This window comes from Cherax quadricarinatus, chromosome 45 (assembly GCF_038502225.1).
Source record: "Cherax quadricarinatus isolate ZL_2023a chromosome 45, ASM3850222v1, whole genome shotgun sequence".
Taxonomy (NCBI): domain Eukaryota; kingdom Metazoa; phylum Arthropoda; class Malacostraca; order Decapoda; family Parastacidae; genus Cherax; species Cherax quadricarinatus.
In genome coordinates, this window is record NC_091336.1 from 11,919,442 (window position 1) to 11,942,074 (window position 22,633).

The 22,633-nt window shown below is 41.0% G+C and overlaps 1 protein-coding gene across 4 annotated transcripts in view; it reads right to left on the reverse strand.

Annotated features, from left to right (window-relative positions):
• Positions 1-22,633, reverse strand: part of LOC128694842 (kinesin-like protein KIF20B) — a 276,960-nt gene that overhangs the window by 169,822 nt on the left and 84,505 nt on the right. For all 4 annotated transcript variants that reach the window (XM_070094293.1, XM_070094292.1, XM_053785169.2 and 1 more), the window contains exons 16-17: positions 12,320-12,505; positions 11,740-11,856 (exon numbers count right to left, since the gene is read on the reverse strand). In XM_070094293.1, coding sequence (XP_069950394.1) covers positions 11,740-11,856; positions 12,320-12,505 — 303 coding nt within the window. The remainder of the gene's footprint in view (positions 1-11,739; positions 11,857-12,319; positions 12,506-22,633) is intronic.

Here is a 22,633-nt window from a genome sequence, read left to right on the forward strand (position 1 = left end):
AATGTCTTGAAACTGAGCTCAAATTAGCAGAAATGTTAAATTTTTGCCGATATTCAAGAGTAAACAAACGACCTCACACGTCTAATACACGTCAGCTGGTGGGTCTAATATACATTCACAAATATGGTGATGATATTTATACAATTATTACAGTATTGCATAACAGTAAATCTTTATTTTTTGGTGTGAATAAAAATTCATTATGTGAATAAAAAATCAAAATGGAAATTTATTTGTAAAGCCTCAAAACATAACTAATGAACAGAGGAAATGTTAGTTTAGTGCCAGGAATGCCTACATTGTTCATTCTGGACCCTATTTTGAAATTGGAATATTTTGAACTTTGTGTTAAATTGGCCAAATTAACAATTTCCGATCACTTTATTTTGTAGTTGAAACAGTTGACTTGGCGATTTCTTGTGCTCAATCGATAGAATAGAAGTAATACTAGTGAAATAGCTAAGAATTTGGTTGATTGGAATAATGTAATTGGCCAAAAATGGGAGTCAAAGTCGGCAAAATCGCCGATTCGTAAATATCGCTGACACATCAAAATTCGCGAGAGCATAATTTCGTCAATTTTCCACCAAATTTCGTACTTTTTGTTTTATTACCTTCACAAAAAGATTCTCTATGATTTCATAAGAAAAAATAAATTTTTTTTTTAAAATTCTTGGACACTGGTGCATGACTCCAGATTTGGGCCTTGGACCCTGAAAGGGTTAAGTTCCATAGTGTGTATGTCAACGGTTAATCCAATTATTTCTCTGACTGGTTAAGTCGTGACAGTCAGTAGATCTGTTGCCTTACGCGACTTCGTAATATAACTTTTTCCTCGCCTATTATTCTTATACTCCTTGACTATAAGTCTTGGTATGGGGGAGTGTGAGGGAAAAGTTCAACAGATAGGAGTAGCAAGCGAGTATATGGTGACGATAGTTTGATTGCCGGCTGCTTGTTAAACCTTTGACTGTCGCAACCCCCAATCCTGAGGTGTCTCCTGGTGTCGCAAAGTTAAAAAAAAAAAAAAAAAAATTTTCTTATGAAATGATAGAGAATCTTTTCCCGATTGTAATGACACCAAAAAAACAAAATTTGATGGAAAACTGACGGAATTATGCTCTCGCGAAGTTAGCGACCGCGGCAAAGTTTACAAATCGGCGATTTCGCCCACTTTGAGCCCTATTTTCGGCTAATTCCATTGTTCCAGTCGCCCAAACTCATAACTACTTCTTTATAACTCCATTTTTTCTATCAGTTGAGTACAAGAAACTGCCCATTTACCGATTTCAACTACCTAATAATGTGGTCAGAAATTTGCAATTTCGCCAATTTCACGAAAACTAAAAAATATGACAATTTCAAAATAGGGTCCAGAATGAACAATGCAGACATTCCTGGCTCTAAAATAACATTTTCTTTGCTCATCAGTCATGTCTCCAGGCCCCTCTGATATTACTCTTGCTTTCTATTTTGAATTTTTATTCAAACAAAAAATAGAAGACTTACTATTATGCAGACTATTGCAATACTGTAATAATTGTATAAATAACATCAACCCATTCATGACTGCATATTAGAATGGCTAGTTGGACATTTATTGGACAATGGCATCATTTGTTTACTTTAGAACATTGGCAAAAATCAAACATTTCCCCTACTTTGAGCTCCATTTCTAGGTTCTTTTTATAGTAAAATCAATCAAAATCACCTCTATTTCTATAATATGTTTTCCATTCTATCAAATGAGATCAAGAAACGAGAATACAACCATAAATACTATACGAAAATAGACCACAAAGTCGGCATTTTAATTAAAAAAAAAAAAAAAAAAAAAAAACGGTCAGTTTTTTTTCTCATTATGCACTGCGTGCTCCAGGATTTTTTTTATATGGTGCACACTGACCACACAGACCCATTCTCTCACATGTGGGCCTACCAGCTTTCTCCTGCTTGATTTGAAGCCGCTAGAATTTATGAGTATATATACGTCAAACACGGTACCTCGTAAGACGTATATATACGGCCGCGACAGTCAAAGGGTTAAGGTAGGGTCAGTCTAGCTCCCGCTATCCCCCCCCATTTCTCCCCACCCCGAAAGGTGACGTGTGGGGCTCCGGCCAAACAGTAATAACTCGACTCACAGCTCCCAACACAACTAAGTAAAAGCCTGCTGCTATTCTAGTGGACTTATTGGTTGAAAGCTTCACTTTTGACCAATAATAAACTTAGTCCTTTCAGCCTTGATCTCCATGTTAGATGTTTTGATAATCACCACGTCTTTTAGGTATTGTACTTATCATGGAGACTGATTTCTTAAGCAGTGGGTAACCTGTCTCTTTCCAGCTTGGAATGACAGATCGGGTCACCTGCCAACCAACGAGAAGTGTTGAAGGAGAAGGACTTTTGCAAAAGTCCGGAGACGTCACTTTTGGGATCTACCTACCTGATTAACTGTACGCGACAGCAGACAACCCCTCATCTTTTCAGTGGTAAAGAACCTGCTTTCGTGTCATCTGGACTGACTATTCAAGGCTATAGAATCTGTGAAGGACTAGCCGTTGGCTTGTCACTCAACACCCGTGACCCCCCCCCCCCCCACATCATCAGCAACGGCTAGAATTTCTACAAGACGGTGTCAACCTCAACCAGACTCCCCAGTATAACTGTACATATTAGCGTTGAATTCAAATGTCATTTTTTCATTTAATTTTTAATTTTTCTTTCAAATAGGATACACCTTCATGTTTCACTGTTTTATCTTCGCATTAATAAATAATGGTGTTTATCTTTGTGAATCATTATTTCTTTTTCTATTCGTTAATTTTCCTGAGGAGGAGCCAGCCTTGGTAATACTGTCTGAAGCTGTTACAGGGCTGAGTAAGCCTTCACACACTCACCACTCTCTTTACCTTTCTTTTACTCTCCATATATTCTGGAGATGGGAAGTACAGTGCCTGCACTCTGAAGGAGGGGTGTTAATGTTGCAGTTTAAAAACTGTAGTGTAAAGCACCCTTCTGGCAAGACAGTGATGGAGTGAATGATGGTGAAAGTTTTTCTTTTTCGGGCCACCCTGCCTTGGTGGGAATCGGCCAGTGTGATAATAAAAAAAAATAAATAATATATTCTGATCTTCTTATAACATTTCTGCTTTGTAAAAACCTCTCATAAGCTACCTTTTTCTCTTTTATCACACCCTTTACTTCATCATTCCACCAATCACTTCTCTTTCCTCATGCACCAACCCTCCTATAGCCATGAACTTCTGCCCCACATTCTAATATTGCATTATAAAAACTATTCCAACCCTCTTCAACCTCCCCCCCCTCCACTACTCCTATTTGCACTAGCCCACCTTTCTGCCAATAGTTGCTTATATCTCACCCGAACTTCGTCCTCTGTTAGTTTATACACTTTCACCTCTCTCTTACTTCTTGTTGCCATTTTCCTCTTGTCCCATCTACCTCCTACTCTAACTGTAGGTACAACTAAATAATGATCCGATATATCAGTTGCCCCTCTACATACGTGTACATCCTGGAGCCTACCCATCAACCTTTATTATTGGGAGCGCTTGAGGTTCCTAAACCTGTATTCCCTGGAACGCAGGAGGGAGAGATACATGATTATATACACCTGGAAAATCCTAGAGGGACTAGTACCGAACTTGCACACGAAAATCACTCACTACGAAAGCAAAAGACTTGGCAGACGATGCACCATCCCCCCCAATGAAAAGCAGGGGTGTCACTAGCACGTTAAGAGACCATACAATAAGTGTCAGGGGCCCGAGACTGTTCAACTGCCTCCCAGCACACATAAGGGGGATTACCAACAGACCCCTGGCAGTCTTCAAGCTGGCACTGGACAAGCACCTAAAGTCAGTTCCGGATCAGCCGGGCTGTGGCTCGTAACGTTGGTTTGCGTGCAGCCAGCGGCAACAGCCTGGTTGATCAGGCTCTGATCCACCAGGAGGCCTGGTCACAGACCGGGCCCCGGGGGCGTTGACCCCCGGAACTCTCTCCAGGTAAACTCCAGGTTAGCCAGCCTCACATGTGCCGCCAGTGGCATTGTTTACCAGCCAGCCTCCGCGGTAACATCCAAGCATACAATCGGAACATTTCGTATTATTACAGTGTTTTTGGTGATTTTATCTGCAAAATAAGTGACCATGGGCCCCAAGAAAGCTTCTAGTGCCAACCCTACAGCAATAAGGGTGAGAATTACTATAGAGATGAAGAAAAAGATCATTGATAAGTATGAAAGTGGAGTGTGTGTCTCCGAGCTGCCCAGGTTGTATAATAAACCCCAATCAACCATCGCTACTATTGTGGTACAGCTGCTGCTGCTGCTGTTGTACCACCATCAGCTGCTGCTGCTGCTGTAGTACCGTCTGCTGCTGCTGTAGCATCGTCTGCTGCTGCTGTAGCATCGTCTGCTGCTGCTGTAGCACCGTCAGCTGCTGCTGCTGCTGTAGCACCGTCAGCTGCTGCTGCTGTTGTACCACCGTCAGCTGCTGCTGCTGCTGTAGTATCGTCTGCTGCTGCTGTAGCATCGTCTGCTGCTGCTGCTGTAGCACTGTCAGCTGCTGCTGCTGTAGCACTGTCAGCTGCTGCTGCTGTAGCACTGTCAGCTGCTGCTGCTGTAGCACTGTCAGCTGCTGCTGCTGTAGCACTGTCAGCTGCTGCTGCTGTAGCACTGTCAGCTGCTGCTGCTGTAGCACTGTCAGCTGCTGCTGCTGTAGCACTGTCAGCTGCTGCTGCTGTAGCACTGTCAGCTGCTGCTGCTGTAGCACTGTCAGCTGCTGCTGCTGTAGCACTGTCAGCTGCTGCTGCTGTAGCACTGTCAGCTGCTGCTGCTGTAGCACCGTCAGCTGCTGCTGCTGTAGCACCGTTGTTGGTGTGGCTTATTGAGAATACCAAGAAACAATTAACCCCAGAGGATTTGCCACCCAGGATAACCCAAAAAAGTCAGTGTCATCGAAGACTGTCTAACTTATTTCCATTGGGGTCCTTAATCTTGTCTCCCAGGATGCAACCCACACCAGTCGACTAACACCCAGGTGAACAGGGAAAAATGCCTGGAACTAGTGCTCATATTGGTGAATTTAAAGCCAGCAAAGGTTGGTTTGAGAGATTTAAGAATCGTAGTGGCATACACAGTGTGATAAGGCCTGTTCTGGAAGAAAATGCCAAACAGGACATACAGTACTCAGGAGGAAAAGGCACTCCCAGGACACAGTGTCTCATCAGTCATTGCTGCATCTTCAATAAAGGTAAGTGTCATTTATTCTTCATTTAGTAGAGTAGTACATGCACAATATATATTGTGCATGTACTACTCTACTACTGTGCACGTATCCTTCTCTTTGTGTGTAGGGAAATGTATATTTCATGTGGTAAAAAATTTTTTTTTTCATACTTTTGGGTGTCTTGCACGGATTAATTTCATTTCCATTATTTCTTATGGGGAAAATTCATTCGCATACCGATCATTTCGCATAACAATGAGCCCTCTTGCACGGATTAAAGTCGCTATGCGGGGGTCCACTGTATATGGAGAGTAAAAGAAAAGTGAAGAGAGTGGTGAGAGAATGCAAAAGGAGAGCAGATAATAGAGTGGGAGAGGCACTGTCAAGAAATTTTAATGAAAATAAGAAATTTTGGGGAGAGTTAAACAAGTTAAGAAAGCCTAGGGAAAATATGGATTTGTCAGTTAAAAACAGTAGGGGAGGTAGTAGATGGGGAGAGGGAGGTATTAGGTAGATGGCAAGAATATTTTGAGGAACTTTTAAATGTTGAGGAAGAAAGGGAGGCGGTAATTTCATGCACTGGCCAGGGAGGTATACCATCTTTTAGGAGAGAAGAAGAGCAGAATGTAAGTGTGGGGGAGGTACGCGAGGCATTACATAGAATGAAAGGGGGTAAAGCAGCTGGAACTGATGGGATCATGACAGAAATGTTAAAAGCAGGGGGAGATATAGTGTTGGAGTGGTTGGTACTTTTGTTTAATAAATGTATGAAAGAGGGGAAGGTACCTAGGGATTGGTGGAGAGCATGTATAGTCCCTTTATATAAAGGGAAGGGGGACAAGAGATTGTAAAAATTATATAGGAGTAAGTTTACCCTGTATACCAGGAAAAGTGTACAGCAGGGTTATTATTGAAAAGAATTAGAGGCAAGACAGAATGTAGGAATGCGGATGAGCAAGGAGGTTTCAGAGTGGGTAGGGGATGTGTAGATTAAGTGTTTACATTGAAGCATATATGTGAACAGTATTTAGATAAAGGTAGGGAAGTTTTTATTGCATCTATGGATTTAGAAAAGGCATATGATAGAGTGGATAGGGGAGCAATATGGCAGATGTTGCAAGTATATGGAATAGGTGGTAAGTTACTAAATGCTGTAAAGAGTTTTTATGAGGATAGTGAGGCTCAGTTTAGGGTGTGTAGAAGAGAGGGAGACTACTTCCCGGTAAAAGTAGGTCTTAGACAGGGATGTGTAATGTTACCATGGTTGTTTAACATATTTATAGATGGGGTTGTAAAAGTAAATGCTAGGGTGTTCAGGAGAGGGGTGGGATTAAATTATGGGGAATCAAATACAAAATGGGAATTGACAGTTACTTCTTGCTGATGATGACTGCGCTTATGAGAGATTCTAAAGAAAAATTGCCAAGGTTAGTGGATGAGTTTGGGAGTGTGTGTAAAGGTAGAAAGTTGAAAGTGAACATAGAAAAGAGTAAGGTGATGAGGGTATCAAATGATTTAGATAAAGAAAAATTGGATATCAAATTGGAGAGGAGGAGTATGGAAGAAGTGAATGTTTTCAGATACTTGGGAGTTGATGTGTCGGCGCATGGATTTAAGAAGGATGAGGGTAATCATAGAACTGATGAGGGAAAAAAGGTGAGCAGTGCGTTGAGGTGTATGTGGAGTCAAAAAATGTTATCTATGGAGGCAAAGAAGGGAATGTATGAAAGTATAGTAGTACCAACACACTTATATGGGAGTGAAGCTTGGGTTGTGAATGCAGTAGCGAGGAGGCGGTTGGAGGCAGTGGAGATGTCCTGTCTAAGGGCAAAGTGTGGTGTAAATATTTTTTTTTTTATTATTATCACACTGGCCGATTCCCACCAAGGCAGGGTGGCCCGAAAAAGAAAAACTTTCACCATCATTCACTCCATCACTGTCTTGCCAGAAGGGTGCTTTACACTACAGTTTTTAAACTGCAACATTAACACCCCTCCTTCAGAGTGCAGGCACTGTACTTCCCATCTCCAGGACTCAAGTCCGGCCTGCCGGTTTCCCTGAATCCCTTCATAAATGTTACTTTGCTCACACTCCAACAGCACGTCAAGTATTAAAAACCATTTGTCTCCATTCACTCCTATCAAACACGCTCACGCATGCCTGCTGGAAGTCCAAGCCCCTCGCACACAAAACCTCCTTTACCCCCTCCCTCCAACCTTTCCTAGGCCGACCCCTACCCCGCCTTCCTTCCACTATAGACTGATACACTCTTGAAGTCATTCTGTTTCGCTCCATTCTCTCTACATGTCCGAACCACCTCAACAACCCTTCCTCAGCCCTGTGGACAACAGTTTTGGTAATCCCGCACCTCCTCCTAACTTCGAAACTACGAATTCTCTGCATTATATTCACACCACACATTGCCCTCAGACATGACATCTCCGCTGCCTCCAGCCTTCTCCTCGCTGCAACATTCATCACCCACGCTTCACACCCATATAAGAGCGTTGGTAAAACTATACTCTCATACGTTCCCCTCTTTGCCTCCAAGGACAAAGTTCTTTGTCTCCACAGACTCCTAAGTGCAGTGTGGAAATTAGGAGGTGGAGTTAATAAAAGTATTAGTCAGAGGGCTGAACAGGAGTTGCTTAGGTGGTTTGGTCATTTAGAGAGAATGGATCAAAGCAGAATGACATGGAGAGCATTTAAATCTATAGAAGGAAGGCGGGGTAGGGGTCATCCTCGAAAAGGTTGGAAGGAAGGGGTAAGGGAGGTTTTGTGGGCAAGGAGCTTGGACTTCCAGCAGGCGTGCACGAGCGTGTTCGATAGGAGTGGAGACGAATGGTATTTGGGACCTGACGATCTGTTGGAGTGTGAGCAGGGTAATAGTTAGTGAAGGGATTCAGGGAAACTGGTTATTTTTATATAGCCAGACTTGAATCTTGGAAATGGTAAGTGCAATGCCTGCACTCTCAAGGAGGGATTTGGGATATTAGCAGTTTGGAGGGATATGTTGTGTATCTTTATAGGTATATGCTTCTAAACTGTTGTGTTCTGAGCACCTCTGCAAAAACAGTGATTATGTGTGAGTGAGGTGAAAGTATTTTCTTTTTGGGGATTTTCTTTCTTTTTGGATCACCCTGCCTCGGTGGGAGATGGCCGACTTGATGAGAGAAAAAAAAAAAATGGTGACATTACACATCCCTCTATAAAACCTACTTTTACTAGGAAGTAATCTCCCTCTCCTACACACCCTAGCCTGAGCCTCACTATCTTCATAAACTCTTTTACAGCATTTAGCAACTTACTACCTATTCCATATACTTGCAACATCTGCCACATTACTCCCCTATCCACTATCATATGCCATTTCTAAATCCATAAATGCAATAAAAACTTCCTTACCTTTTTCTAAATACTGTTCACATATATGCTTCAATGCAAACACCTGATCTACACACCCTTTTCCCATTCTGAAGCCTCCTTGCTCATCTGCAATCCTGCTCTCTATCTTACCTCTAATTCTTTCAACAATAACCCTACCACACACTACCTGGTAAACTCAGTAACCTTATTCCCCTATAATTTTTACAATTTCTTTAGTCCCCCTTCCCTTTATATAAAGGAATTACAGTAGACTGTTATATTACATGGTAGTTATGTTCCTGAAAACTCCGTGTTAGGTAAATCCATGGTAGATGACCTGAAGAACTTATGGGAAAAACAGGGTTACATTCCTTAGAGCCCCCAAAAAGCCAAATTACTGAACATTTTTTTAGACCTCCAGATCTTACAAAAATAAAAGTGAATATTTAAGTGTTGTTCACTGTCATGATGTATTATGTTGTTTTTACAGCGTAAAACTACAAATCCAACAGAAATAATAGTATTTCTTACCTTAAATTGTGGTGCTGGTGTTTGTGGATGATTGTGAAGAGAGTGGAGAGTTATGCTGTGGCCCTACTGGGCTGAGGTGGATGGTAGAGGTTTTGGTACTTAAGTCGATGGTTGTACTAGTGTACATAAATTCTTTAATGCATTTCTGTTCTATTTTACCCTGAAGTATATTATACAGCTGATGGTAAAGCATCAGCTGCTCTAGACACTGTTTCAGACCACAGTCAGGGTCCTCTTCGGTGAAAAAGTTTAACCAAGTCAGTCAGTAAATCAGTCAAGTAAGTCTGTCAGTCATTCATCACAAACTCATATTTACCTCATTCTTTTAATTGTACAAACTGACGCTTCATTATAGCTACAGGCTATCTCTTGTCTTATATCTCTATTTTTTTCATTAACTCTTAAGACTTAAACGCTTGTACCTTTTCTTGCCACTTTCAGTAACACTGATATGCCTACTGGGTGCCATGATTGCTTGGGAGATAGAAGATATGCAATTAAAAGATCAAAACACAATTCACAAACACAGCTAGCTCCTAGGGAGCATTCATACTGGACATGTATTCATGAAGACTGTGATGGGGTGGCGGGAGTCTCGGTGGTGGCAGGAAATATTGGGCATGTTGGGGATGGCGGGAGGTCCTCCACGCTGACCCACAATAAGGTAGCAGCTTGAGCTGGGGAAATTTTTTCCGCACCCACTAATGAAACCGCGTAAAGTTAATTTTACGAAATGTTGCATAAAATTGTGCCACAATTTTTCAATAGTGCAATAATCAAAACGTGGCAAATAAATCCGTGTAATATAACGGTATACTGTATACACACACACACACTGCCAATCCCTAGGTACCGTCCCCCCCCCCCCCCCCGTCATACATAAATAACAAGGCACAATACCGTGACTGGAACGATACACAAATAACCCGCACATAAAAGAGAGAAGCTTACGACGGCGTTTCGGTCCGACTTGGACCATTGACAAAGTCACACTAACAGAGGTGGAGCAGGACGGCTATATATGTGCGGCGTCTGGTTGTCTTTGTTGTGGACGTTTCGCCATCCAGTGGCTGGCTGGATGGCGAAACGTCTACGATGGGGATGCCCGGGTGTTGTGCATGTGTCTTAATTTCATCTTGTCGGTATTATATACAATTCTTGTACTACTACTACTACCTCCACTTCTTCCTGCATATATAGCCGTCCTGCTCCACCTCTGTTAGTGTGACTGTCAATGGTCCAAGTTGGACCGAAACGTCGTCGTAAGCTTCTCTCTTTTATGTGCGGGTTATTTGTGTACCTGTCATACATTTATTAAACAAAATTAACCACTAAATCACTACACTGTATCTCCCCCTGCTTTTAACATTTGTCATGATCCCATCAGTTCTAGCTGCTTTACCCCCTTTTATTTTATGTAATGCCCCAAGCACTCCCCCCCACTCACATCCTGCTCTTCTTCACTCAAGATATTTTACCTCCCTGGCCAGTGCACGAAATTACTGCCTCCCTTTCTTCATTTGACATTTAAAAGTTCCTCAAAATATTCCCACCATCTACTCAATGCCTCCAGCTTCACATCTACTAACTCCCCCTACTCTGTTTAACTGGCAAATCCATAAGTTTCCTAGGCTTCCTTGACTTGTTTGTCTCACTCCAAAATTTATTCTTATTCTCAGCAAAATTTCTTAGGAGTGCCTCTCCCACTATCATTTGCTCTCCTTTTGCACTCTCTTCACCTTTCTTTTACTCTCCATATACTCTGCCCTTCTTATATCACTTCTGCTTTGTAAAAACCTCTCATATCTAGTGTATGTACAATACACACTAGATATGAGTGTGTATATTGTACATACACTGCTTGCTGTTTTATTAGGAAAATACAAGTATTTACTCTGCTGCCTTTTTGCTTGTTCCTACCTTGGCAATTATGCTACAGCCAGGTATGCAGGCCAATAGTCTACACCTGCATTTGTAATACAGATACAGTAAACCCTCCGTTTCCGTTAGGCTCTGTTTTCGTGATTTTCAGTTATTGCCGACTATTTTCGTCAAAATATAGTCTTCGCTAATTCCATCGAGTTTCATCAGAACTTTTCGTTAATTCCTTCCGGTTTCGTCGGAACGGATTAATCATGAAACCCGAGGGTCCACAGTATTTACAGGAAGATGTGAATGAACTGTTAGTACACGATGAGGAAGAACAGTACAGAGAAAGGTTTGCAGAGTGCAATGCACTGATACAAGGGAGGCAGATATCAGAAAGATAAACTTAAAGAAAAAGTTAACAATGCAAGTTATGTGAAGAGTTCCATATTATTGGTAAAGTTGCAGATGTTTTCACTGAAGAGGACTCTTGAAAAAATCTAGAAGCACTGCTCTGAAATAGTCTAAAGCAGCTGATGATGCCTAACCATCAGCTGCATAAAGTACTACAGGATAAAACAGACCAGAGGCACATTACAAAATTCCTGCAAATGAGTTGAAAAAGAAAATGAGATGTTTTTAATGTATAAATTCCAATTTTAAAATACTTAATAATTTTAATGCAAATATCAATATAAATTCATTTACTGTACAAGATACTAACCCTTATTTCATTATCACTTTTTTCTTGAAGTGACAATTTGTCATCTAGCCGATGTTGCAGCTCTCTAATAACCAGGTTCTCTGTGCCAGAAACATGACTTGCTCGCTTCATCTCTTCCTATAGAGTTAAAAACTGTGGTGTTCAATATATCAGATACATAACCAAGATTTCTAGTGCATTCCTTCTGGGGTAAATTGCTAGGAAACTTTTTCCCTGCATAATCCAGCTGTTTTCAATAACAAAAAGCATTGAATGATCAAATTAAAGCATTCCCAGAAAAATACTAAGTTATGAATGATTATATGACATTTCTTACATGGAGATCAAAATCACTGCAGAGGAAAAAAAAAAATGCAAGGTTCTAAATAGAAAGTTTCAGTGTTTACAAGAGATTTTATATGAAAGATTTACAACCCAAAAAGATAAACGAGGTAGAGAATACTGAGATAACTAAAGTGATAGTAAAGAAATTACTTAATGATAAAAAAAAGTAACAGACTAAACAAAATAGCACAGTGAATTTTATAAGAACGAGTAGAAGAACTGTGCTATCCATTTTGGAATATCAGAAAATTCTCACCAGCTCCTTAGTGACTCTGTCAAAATTTTCAGTCAGTTGTGAAAGTTGAAAAGTAAGTCTTGCATTTTCCTCCTGAGATCTGTGGTGTAACTCTGAAGTCTTTTTCTGGAAGCTCTTCAGTGCTTCAACTTCACTCTTCAAATGCTTTCCCTCGGTTTCTAGTTCTTGTATGTATTTTCCTTGCTCCTATTAATATAAAAAAGGAGAAAAATTATATATTTTTTATTCACATATTGGCGATTTCCCACCAAGGCAGGACAGTCCAAAAAAGAAAAACTTTCATTCGCTCCATTACTGTCTTGCCAAAGGCATGCTTACACTACAGTTATAAAACTGCAACATTAACACGCCTCCTTCAGTGCTGGCACTGTACAGTGGACCCCCGCTTTACGATCAGCTCCCAATGCGACCAATTATGTAAGTGTATTTATGTAAGTGCGTTTGTACGTGTATGTTTGGGGGTCTGAAATGGACTAATCTAATTCACAATATTCCTTATGGGAACAAATTTGTTCAGTAATGGCACCTGAACATACTTCTGGAATGAAATAATATCGTAAACCGAGGGTCCACTGTACTTCATTTCAAGGAATTAAGTCTGGCCTGCCAGTTTTCCTGAATCCCTTCATAAATGTTGCCTTGCTTACACTCCAACAGCATGTCAAGTCCTAAAAACCATTTGCTCCTATCTAGCACACTCACGCACACTTGCTGAAAGTCCAAGCTCCTCACGCACAAAACCTCCTTTACCATTTCCCTCCATCCTTTCCTAGGCCAACCCCTACCCTGCCTTTCCCCCAATACAGATTTACAAACTCTCGAAGTCATTATATTTTGTTCAATCCTCTCTATGTCCAAACCATCTCAATAACCCCTAAATTCTATTTATCGCAAATGCATAATGATAACTTTTTTTTTTTTAACAAGTCGGCTGTCTCCAACCGAGGCAGAGTGACCCAAAAAGAAAATCCCACCAAAAATACTTTCATCATTCAACACTTTCACCTCACTCATACATAATCACTGTTTTTGCAGAGGCACCCAGATACAACAGTTTAGAAGCATTATTTTTTTTTTTTTTTATTATCACACCGGCCGATTCCCACCAAGGCAGGGTGGCCCGAAAAAGAAAAACTTTCACCATCATTCACTCCATCACTGTCTTGCCAGAAGGGTGCTTTACACTACAGTTTTTAAACTGCAACATTAACACCCCTCCTTCAGAGTGCAGGCACTGTACTTCCCATCTCCAGAACTCAAGTCCGGCCTGCCGGTTTCCCTGAATCCCTTCATAAATGTTACTTTGCTCACACTCCAACAGCACGTCAAGTATTAAAAACCATTTGTCTCCATTCACTCCTATCAAACACGCTCACGCATGCCTGCTGGAAGTCCAAGCCCCTCGCACACAAAACCTCCTTTACCCCCTCCCTCCAACCCTTCCTAGGCCGACCCCTACCCCGCCTTCCTTCCACTACAGACTGATACACTCTTGAAGTCATTCTGTTTCGCTCCATTCTCTCTACATGTCCGAACCACCTCAACAACCCTTCCTCAGCCCTCTGGACAACAGTTTTGGTAATCCCGCACCTCCTCCTAACTTCCAAACTACGAATTCTCTGCATTATATTCACACCACACATTGCCCTCAGACATGACATCTCCACTGCCTCCAGCCTTCTCCTCGCTGCAACATTCATCACCCACGCTTCACACCCATATAAGAGCGTTGGTAAAACTATACTCTCATACATTCCCCTCTTTGCCTCCAAGGACAAAGTTCTTTGTCTCCACAGACTCCTAAGTGCACCACTCACTCTTTTTCCCTCATCAATTCTATGATTCACCTCATCTTTCATAGACCCATCCGCTGACACGTCCACTCCCAAATATCTGAATACGTTCACCTCCTCCATACTCTCTCCCTCCAATCTGATATTCAATCTTTCATCACCTAATCTTTTTGTTATCCTCATAACCTTACTCTTTCCTGTATTCACCTTTAATTTTCTTCTTTTGCACACCCTACCAAATTCATCCACCAATCTCTGCAACTTCTCTTCAGAATCTCCCAAGAGCACAGTGTCATCAGCAAAGAGCAGCTGTGACAACTCCCACTTTGTGTGTGATTCTTTATCTTTTAACTCCACGCCTCTTGCCAAGACCCTCACATTTACTTCTCTTACAACCCCATCTATAAATATATTAAACAACCACGGTGACATCACACATCCTTGTCTAAGGCCTACTTTTACTGGGAAAAAATTTCCCTCTTTCCTACATACTCTAACTTGAGCCTCACTATCCTCGTAAAAACTCTTCACTGCTTTCAGTAACCTACCTCCTACACCATACACTTGCAACATCTGCCACATTGCCCCCCTATCCACCCTGTCATACGCCTTTTCCAAATCCATAAATGCCACAAAGACCTCTTTAGCCTTATCTAAATACTGTTCACTTATATGTTTCACTGTAAACACCTGGTCCACACACCCCCTACCTTTCCTAAAGCCTCCTTGTTCATCTGCTATCCTATTCTCCGTCTTACTCTTTTTTTTATTTATTTTTTTATTATCACACCGGCCGATTCCCACCAAGGCAGGGTGGCCCGAAAAAGAAAAACTTTCACCATCATTCACTCCATCACTGTCTTGCCAGAAGGGTGCTTTACACTACAGTTTTTAAACTGCAACATTAACACCCCTCCTTCAGAGTGCAGGCACTGTACTTCCCATCTCCAGGACTCAAGTCCGGCCTGCCGGTTTCCCTGAATCCCTTCATAAATGTTACTTTGCTCACACTCCAACAGCACGTCAAGTATTAAAAACCATTTGTCTCCATTCACTCCTATCAAACACGCTCACGCATGCCTGCTGGAAGTCCAAGCCCCTCGCACACAAAACCTCCTTTACCCCCTCCCTCCAACCCTTCCTAGGCCGACCCCTACCCCGCCTTCCTTCCACTACAGACTGATACACTCTTACTCTTACTCTTAATTCTTTCAATTATAACTCTACCATACACTTTACCAGGTACACTCAACAGACTTATCCCCCTATAATTTTTGCACTCTCTTTTATCCCCTTTGCCTTTATACAAAGGAACTATGCATGCTCTCTGCCAATCCCTATTTACCTTACCCTCTTCCATACATTTATTAAATAATTGCACCAACCACTCCAAAACTATATCCCCACCTGCTTTTAACATTTCTATCTTTATCCCATCAATCCCGGCTGCCTTACCCCCTTTCATTTTACCTACTGCCTCACGAACTTCCCCCACACTCACAACTGGCTCTTCCTCACTCCTACAAGATGTTATTCCTCCTTGCCCTATACACGAAATCACAGCTTCCCTATCTTCATCAACATTTAACAATTCCTCAAAATATTCCTTCCATCTTCCCAATACCTCTAACTCTCCATTTAATAACTCTCCTCTCCTATTTTTAACTGACAAATCAATTTGTTCTCTAGGCTTTCTTAACTTGTTAATCTCACTCCAAAACTTTTTCTTATTTTCAACAAAATTTGTTGATAACATCTCACCCACTCTCTCATTTGCTCTCTTTTTACATTGCTTCACCACTCTCTTAACCTCTCTCTTTTTCTCCATATACTCTTCCCTCCTTGCATCACTTCTACTTTGTAAAAACTTCTCATATGCTAACTTTTTCTCCCTTACTACTCTCTTTACATCATCATTCCACCAATCGCTCCTCTTCCCTCCTGCACCCACTTTCCTGTAACCACAAACTTCTGCTGAACACTCTAACACTACATTTTTAAACCTACCCCATACCTCTTCGACCCCATTGCCTATGCTCTCATTAGCCCATCTATCCTCCAATAGCTGTTTATATCTTACCCTAACTGCCTCCTCTTTTAGTTTATAAACCTTCACCTCTCTCTTCCCTGATGCTTCTATTCTCCTTGTATCCCATCTACCTTTTACTCTCAGTGTAGCTACAACTAGAAAGTGATCTGATATATCTGTGGCCCCTCTATAAACATGTACATCCTGAAGTCTACTCAACAGTCTTTTATCTACCAATACATAATCCAACAAACTACTGTCATTTCGCCCTACATCATATCGTGTATACTTATTTATCCTCTTTTTCTTAAAATATGTATTACCTATAACTAAACCCCTTTCTATACAAAGTTCAATCAAAGGGCTCCCATTATCATTTACACCTGGCACCCCAAACTTACCTACCACACCCTCTCTAAAAGTTTCTCCTACTTTAGCATTCAAGTCCCCTACCACAATTACTCTCTCACTTGGTTCAAAGGCTCCTATACATTCACTTAACATCTCCCAAAATCTCTCTCTCTCCTCTGCATTCCTCTCTTCTCCAGGTGCATACACGCTTATTATGACCCACTTCTCGCATCCAACCTTTACTTTAATCCACATAATTCTTGAATTTACACATTCATATTCTCTTTTCTCCTTCCATAACTGATCATTTAACATTACTGCTACCCCTTCCTTTGCTCTAACTCTCTCAGATACTCCAGATTTAATCCCATTTATTTCCCCCCACTGAAACTCTCCTACCCCCTTCAGCTTTGTTTCGCTTAGGGCCAGGACATCCAACTTCTTTTCATTCATAACATCAGCAATCATCTGTTTCTTGTCATCCGCACTACATCCACGCACATTTAAGCAACCCAGTTTTATAAAGTTTTTCTTCTTCTCTTTTTTAGTAATTGTATACAGGAGAAGGGGTTACTAGCCCATTGCTCCCGGCATTTTAGTCGCCTCATACGACACGCATGGCTTACGGAGGAAAGATTCTTTTCCACTTCCCCATGGACAATAGAAGAAATAAAAAAGAGCAAGAGCTATTTAGAAAAAGGAGAAAAACCTAGATGTATGTATATATATATATGCATGTGCGTGTCTGTGAAGTGTGACCAAAGTGTAAGTAGGAGTAGCAAGATATCCCTGTTATCTTAGCGTGTTTATGAGACAGAAAAAGAAACCAGCAATCCTACCATCATGCAAAACAGTTACAGGTTTTTGTTTCACAGTCATCTGGCAGGACGGTAGTACTTCCCTGGGTGGTTGCTGTCTACCAACCTACTACCTCCATATATAACATATCCCTCCAAACTCCCAATATCCCAAACCCCTCCTTTAAAGTGCAGGCATTGTACTTCCCATTTCCAGTACTCGAGTACGGCTATATAAAAATAACCAGTTTTCCTGAATCCCTTCACTAAATATTATCCTGCTCACACTCCAATGGCTCGTCAGGTCCCAAAATCCATTCATTTCCATTCACTCCTATCTAACACGCTCATGCACGCTTGCTGGAAGTCAAAGCCCCTCGCCCGCAAAACCTCCTTTACATAAGAACATAAGAAAAAAGGAACACTGCAACAGGCCTACTGACCCATGTGGAGCAGGTGTATGTCCCCCCCCCAGATAAGCCCAATGACTCACCCAGTCTGGTCACCTCCACTCAAGGAACGAGCACAGCACCAGACCCACCAGCACAAGCTAGTCAGGTCTAACTCTCACCCACTCATTTATTTATCTAACCTATTTTTAAAACTACACAACGTTTTAGCCTCAATAACTGCACTTGGGAGTTTGTTCCACTCTTCAACAACTATTAATAAACCAGTGCTTTCCTATATCCTTCCTGAATCTGAATTTTTCCAACTTGAAACCATTGCTGCGAGTCCTGTCTTCACTGGAAATTTTCAGCACGCTAGTTATATCCCTTAATTTATTCCTGTTTTCCATTTATACACCTCGATCATATCCCCCCTAATTCTAGGCCTTTCGAGAGAGTGCAGATTCAGGGTCCTCAGTCTATCCTCATAGGGAAGATTTCTGATACATGGCATCATCTATGTCATCCTCCTCTGTATGTTTTCTAGAGCATTTACAGTATATCCATTCTGTAATACGGTGACCAGAACTGAGCAGCATAATCTAAATGAGGTCTAACCAAGGATATATAGAGTTGAAGAACAACCCGAGGACTTCTATTATTTATACTTTTAGATATGAAGCCAAGAATTCTGTTAGCTTTATTGCAAACACTAATGCACTGTTGTCTTGGTTTTAGATTACTGCTAACCAGAACTCCTAAATCCTTTTCGCAAGCAGTAGTATTAAGATCTACATTATTTAGTTTATATGTGGCATGGTTATTTTCCTGCCCAACATTTAGAACTTTGCATGTGTCAATATTAAACTGCATCTGCCACTTCTCCGACCATTGCATCAGTCTATTCAAATCATCCTGGAGTGCTCTAGTGTCCTTATTAGAATGAATTGGACGGCCTATTTTGGTGTAATCAGCAAATTTGCTTATGTTGCTATTTATTCCCTCATCTATGTCATTTATGCAAATTGTGAACAACAACGTCACAAGTGGACCACCACTTGTGACGTGCCCCCATTCTGATTTCTCCCCATTTATGCAAACTCTCTGCTGCCTATTTGTCAGCCATGCTTCTACCCAGGAAAAAATTTCTCCTCCTATTCTGTGTGCCTAAGTTTCCTCAATAGCCTCTGATGTGGAACTCTATCGAAAGCCTTACTGAAGTCCACATACACAATATCATATTCATTACCATGATCTACCTCCTCAAACACCTTAATGAAAAATGTTAGTAAATTCCTAAGACAGGAATGCCCCTTTGTAAAACTGTGTCGAGATTCATTAATCAATCTGTGCCTATCCAGATGGCTATGAATTGCTTCGGCAATTATTGATTCCATAAATTTTCCCACTATGGAGGTAAGGATTATTGGTCTATAGTTCGAAGCCAAGGACCTGTCACCTGCCTTGTAAATAGGTATTACATTTGCCATTTTCCACTTAACAGGCACTATGCCGGTCTGTATTGATATGTTAAAAAGATTAGCTGAAGGTATGCTAAGTTCCTCTTTACATTCCTTTAACACCCTTGCCAACAGTTCATCAGGGCCTTGGGATTTGTCAGGTTTTAGTTTCTCTATTTGTCTGAGGAACATGTCACTAGTTAACGCAATTGTGCATAGTTTATCGTCCTGTTCTACACAATATTATTTCAGGAATTTTTTTTTTTTCAACAAGTCGGCCGTCTCCCACAGAGCCAGGGTGACCCAAAGAGAAAGAAAATCCCCAAAAAGAAAATACTTTCATCATCATTCAACACTTTCACCTCACTCACTGGGCAGAGGTGCCCAGAATACAACAGTTTAGAAGTACACCTACCATCCGACTTACAACCTGCTCAACTTACGACCACTCGACTTACGACCGTGTTCTTTTTTATGCCAAACTTCTGGGAAAAAAACAACTATTTGTGTTGTACATAGTGTTTATCCTAAACCTTACAGTATAAAATACAGTACTAACAGCATAAAAAGTAAAGTAAAACATGAAATACCAAAATAAAACAATAAAATAAAGTCATTACAAAGATGTTTTGTTGATATTTAGTAAAGTTCGACTTACGACCATTTCGACTTACGACTGGTTTCTCGGAACCGAACTCTGTCGTAAGTCAGATGGTAGGTGTATATACGTATAAAAATACACAATATATCTCTCCAAACTGCCAATATCCCAAACCCCTCCTTTGGAGTGCAGGCATTGTACTTCCCATTTCCAGGACTCAAGTCCGGTTATATAAAATAACCGGTTTCCCTGAATCCCTTCACCAAATATTACCCTGCTCACACTCCTACAGATCGTCAGGTCCCAAATACCATTTGTCTCCATTCATTTCTATCTAACACGCTCACGCACGCTTGCTCGAAGTCCAAACCCCCTCGCCCACAACACCTCCTTTACCCCCTCCCTCCAACCTTTTCGAGGACGACCCCTACCCCAACTTCCTTCCCCTACAAATTTATATGCTCTCCATGTCATTCTACTTTCATCCATTCTCTCTAAATGACCAAACCACTTCAACAAACCCTCTTCAGCCCTCTGACTAATACTTTTATTAACTCCACACCTTCTCCTAATTTCCACACTCCAAATTTTCTGCATAATATTTACACCACATATTGCTCTTAGACAGGACATCCCCACTGCCTCCAACCACCTCCTTGCTGCAGCATTTACAACCCAAGCTTCACACCCATATAAGTGTTGGTATTACTATACTTATGATATACTTATGATAAGAAAGAGATGATTGTGGATGTTATGAATGAGAAGAAGCTGGATGTCCTGGCTTTAAGTGAAACAAAGCTGAAGGGGGTGGGAGAGTTTCAGTGGAGAGGAATAAATGGGATTAGGTCAGGGGTTTCAAATAGAGTTAGAGCTAAAGAAGGAGTAGCAATAATGTTGAAGGATAAGCTATGGCAGGAAAAGAGGGACTATAAATGTATTAATTCAAGGATTATGTGGAGTAAAATAAAGATTGGATGTGAAAAGTGGGTTATAATAAGCGTGTATGCACCTGGAGAAGAGAGAAGTGTAGAGGAGAGAGAGAGATTTTGGGAAATGTTGAGTGAATGCGTGGGGAGTTTTGAATCAAGTGTGAGAGTAATGGTGGTTGGGGATTTTAATGCTAAAGTGGGTAAAAATGTTATGGAGGGAGTAGTAGGTAAATTTGGGGTGCCAGGGGTAAATGTAAATGGGGAGCCTTTAATTGAGCTATGTGTAGAAAGAAATTTGGTAATAAGTAATACATATTTTATGAAAAAGAGGATAAATAAATATACAAGGTATGATGTAGCACGTAATGAAAGTAGTTTATTAGATTATGTATTGGTGGATAAAAGGTTGATGGGTAGGCTCCAGGATGTACATGTTTATAGAGGGGCAACTGATATATCGGATCATTATTTAGTTGTAGCTACAGTTAGAGTAAGAGGTAGATGGGAAAAGAGGAAGGTGGCAACAACAAGTAAGAGGGAAGTGAAAGTGTATAAACTAAGGGAGGAGGAAGTTCGGGTGAGATATAAGCGACTATTGGCAGAAAGGTGGGCTAGTGCAAAGATGAGTAGTGGGGGGGTTGAAGAGGGTTGGAATAGTTTTAAAAATGCAGTATTAGAATGTGGGGCAGAAGTTTGTGGTTATAGGAGGGTGGGGGCAGGAGGAAAGAGGAGTGATTGGTGGAATGATGAAGTAAAGGGTGTGATAAAAGAGAAAAAGGTAGCTTATGAGAGGTTTTTACAAAGCAGAAGTGTTATAAGAAGAGCAGAGTATATGGAGAGTAAAAGAAAGGTAAAGAGAGTGGTGAGAGAGTGCAAAAGGAGAGCAGATGATAGAGTGGGAGAGGCACTGTCAAGAAATTTTAATGAAAATAAGAAAAAATTTTGGAGTGAGTTAAACAAGTTAAGAAAGCCTAGGGAAAATATGGATTTGTCAGTTAAAAACAGAGTAGGGGAGTTAGTAGATGGGGAGATGGAGGTATTGGGTAGATGGCGAGAATATTTTGAGGAACTTTTAAATGTTAAGGAAGAAACAGAGGCAGTAATTTCATGCACTGGTCAGGGAGGTATACCATCTTTTAGGAGTGAAGAAGAGCAGAATGTAAGTGTGGGGGAGGTACGTGAGGCATTACGTAAAATGAAAGGGGGTAAAGCAGCTGGAACTGATGGGATCATGACAGAAATGTTAAAAGCAGGGGGGGATATAGTGTTGGAGTGGTTGGTACTTTTGTTTAATAAATGTATGAAAGAGGGGAAGGTACCTAGGGATTGGCAGAGAGCATGTATAGTCCCTTTATATAAAGGGAAAGGGGACAAAAGAGACTGTAAAAATTATAGAGGAATAAGCTTACTGAGTATACCAGGAAAAGTGTACGGTAGGGTTATAATTGAAAGAATTAGAGGTAAGACAGAATGTAGGATTGCGGATGAGCAAGGAGGTTTTAGAGTGGGTAGGGGATGTGTAGATCAGGTGTTTACATTGAAGCATATATGTGAACAGTATTTAGATAAAGATAGGGAAGTTTTTATTGCATTTATGGATTTAGAAAAGGCATATGATAGAGTGGATAGAGGAGCAATGTGGCAGATGTTGCAAGTATATGGAATAGGTGGTAAGTTATTAAATGCTGTAAAGAGTTTTTATGAGGATAGTGAGGCTCAGGTTAGGGTGTGTAGAAGAGAGGGAGACTACTTCCCGGTAAAAGTAGGTCTTAGACAGGGATGTGTAATGTCACCATGGTTGTTTAATATATTTATAGATGGGGTTGTAAAGGAAGTAAATGCTAGGGTGTTTGGGAGAGGGGTGGGATTAAATTATGGGGAATCAAATTCAAAATGGGAATTGACACAGTTACTTTTTGCTGATGATACTGTGCTTATGGGAGATTCTAAAGAAAAATTGCA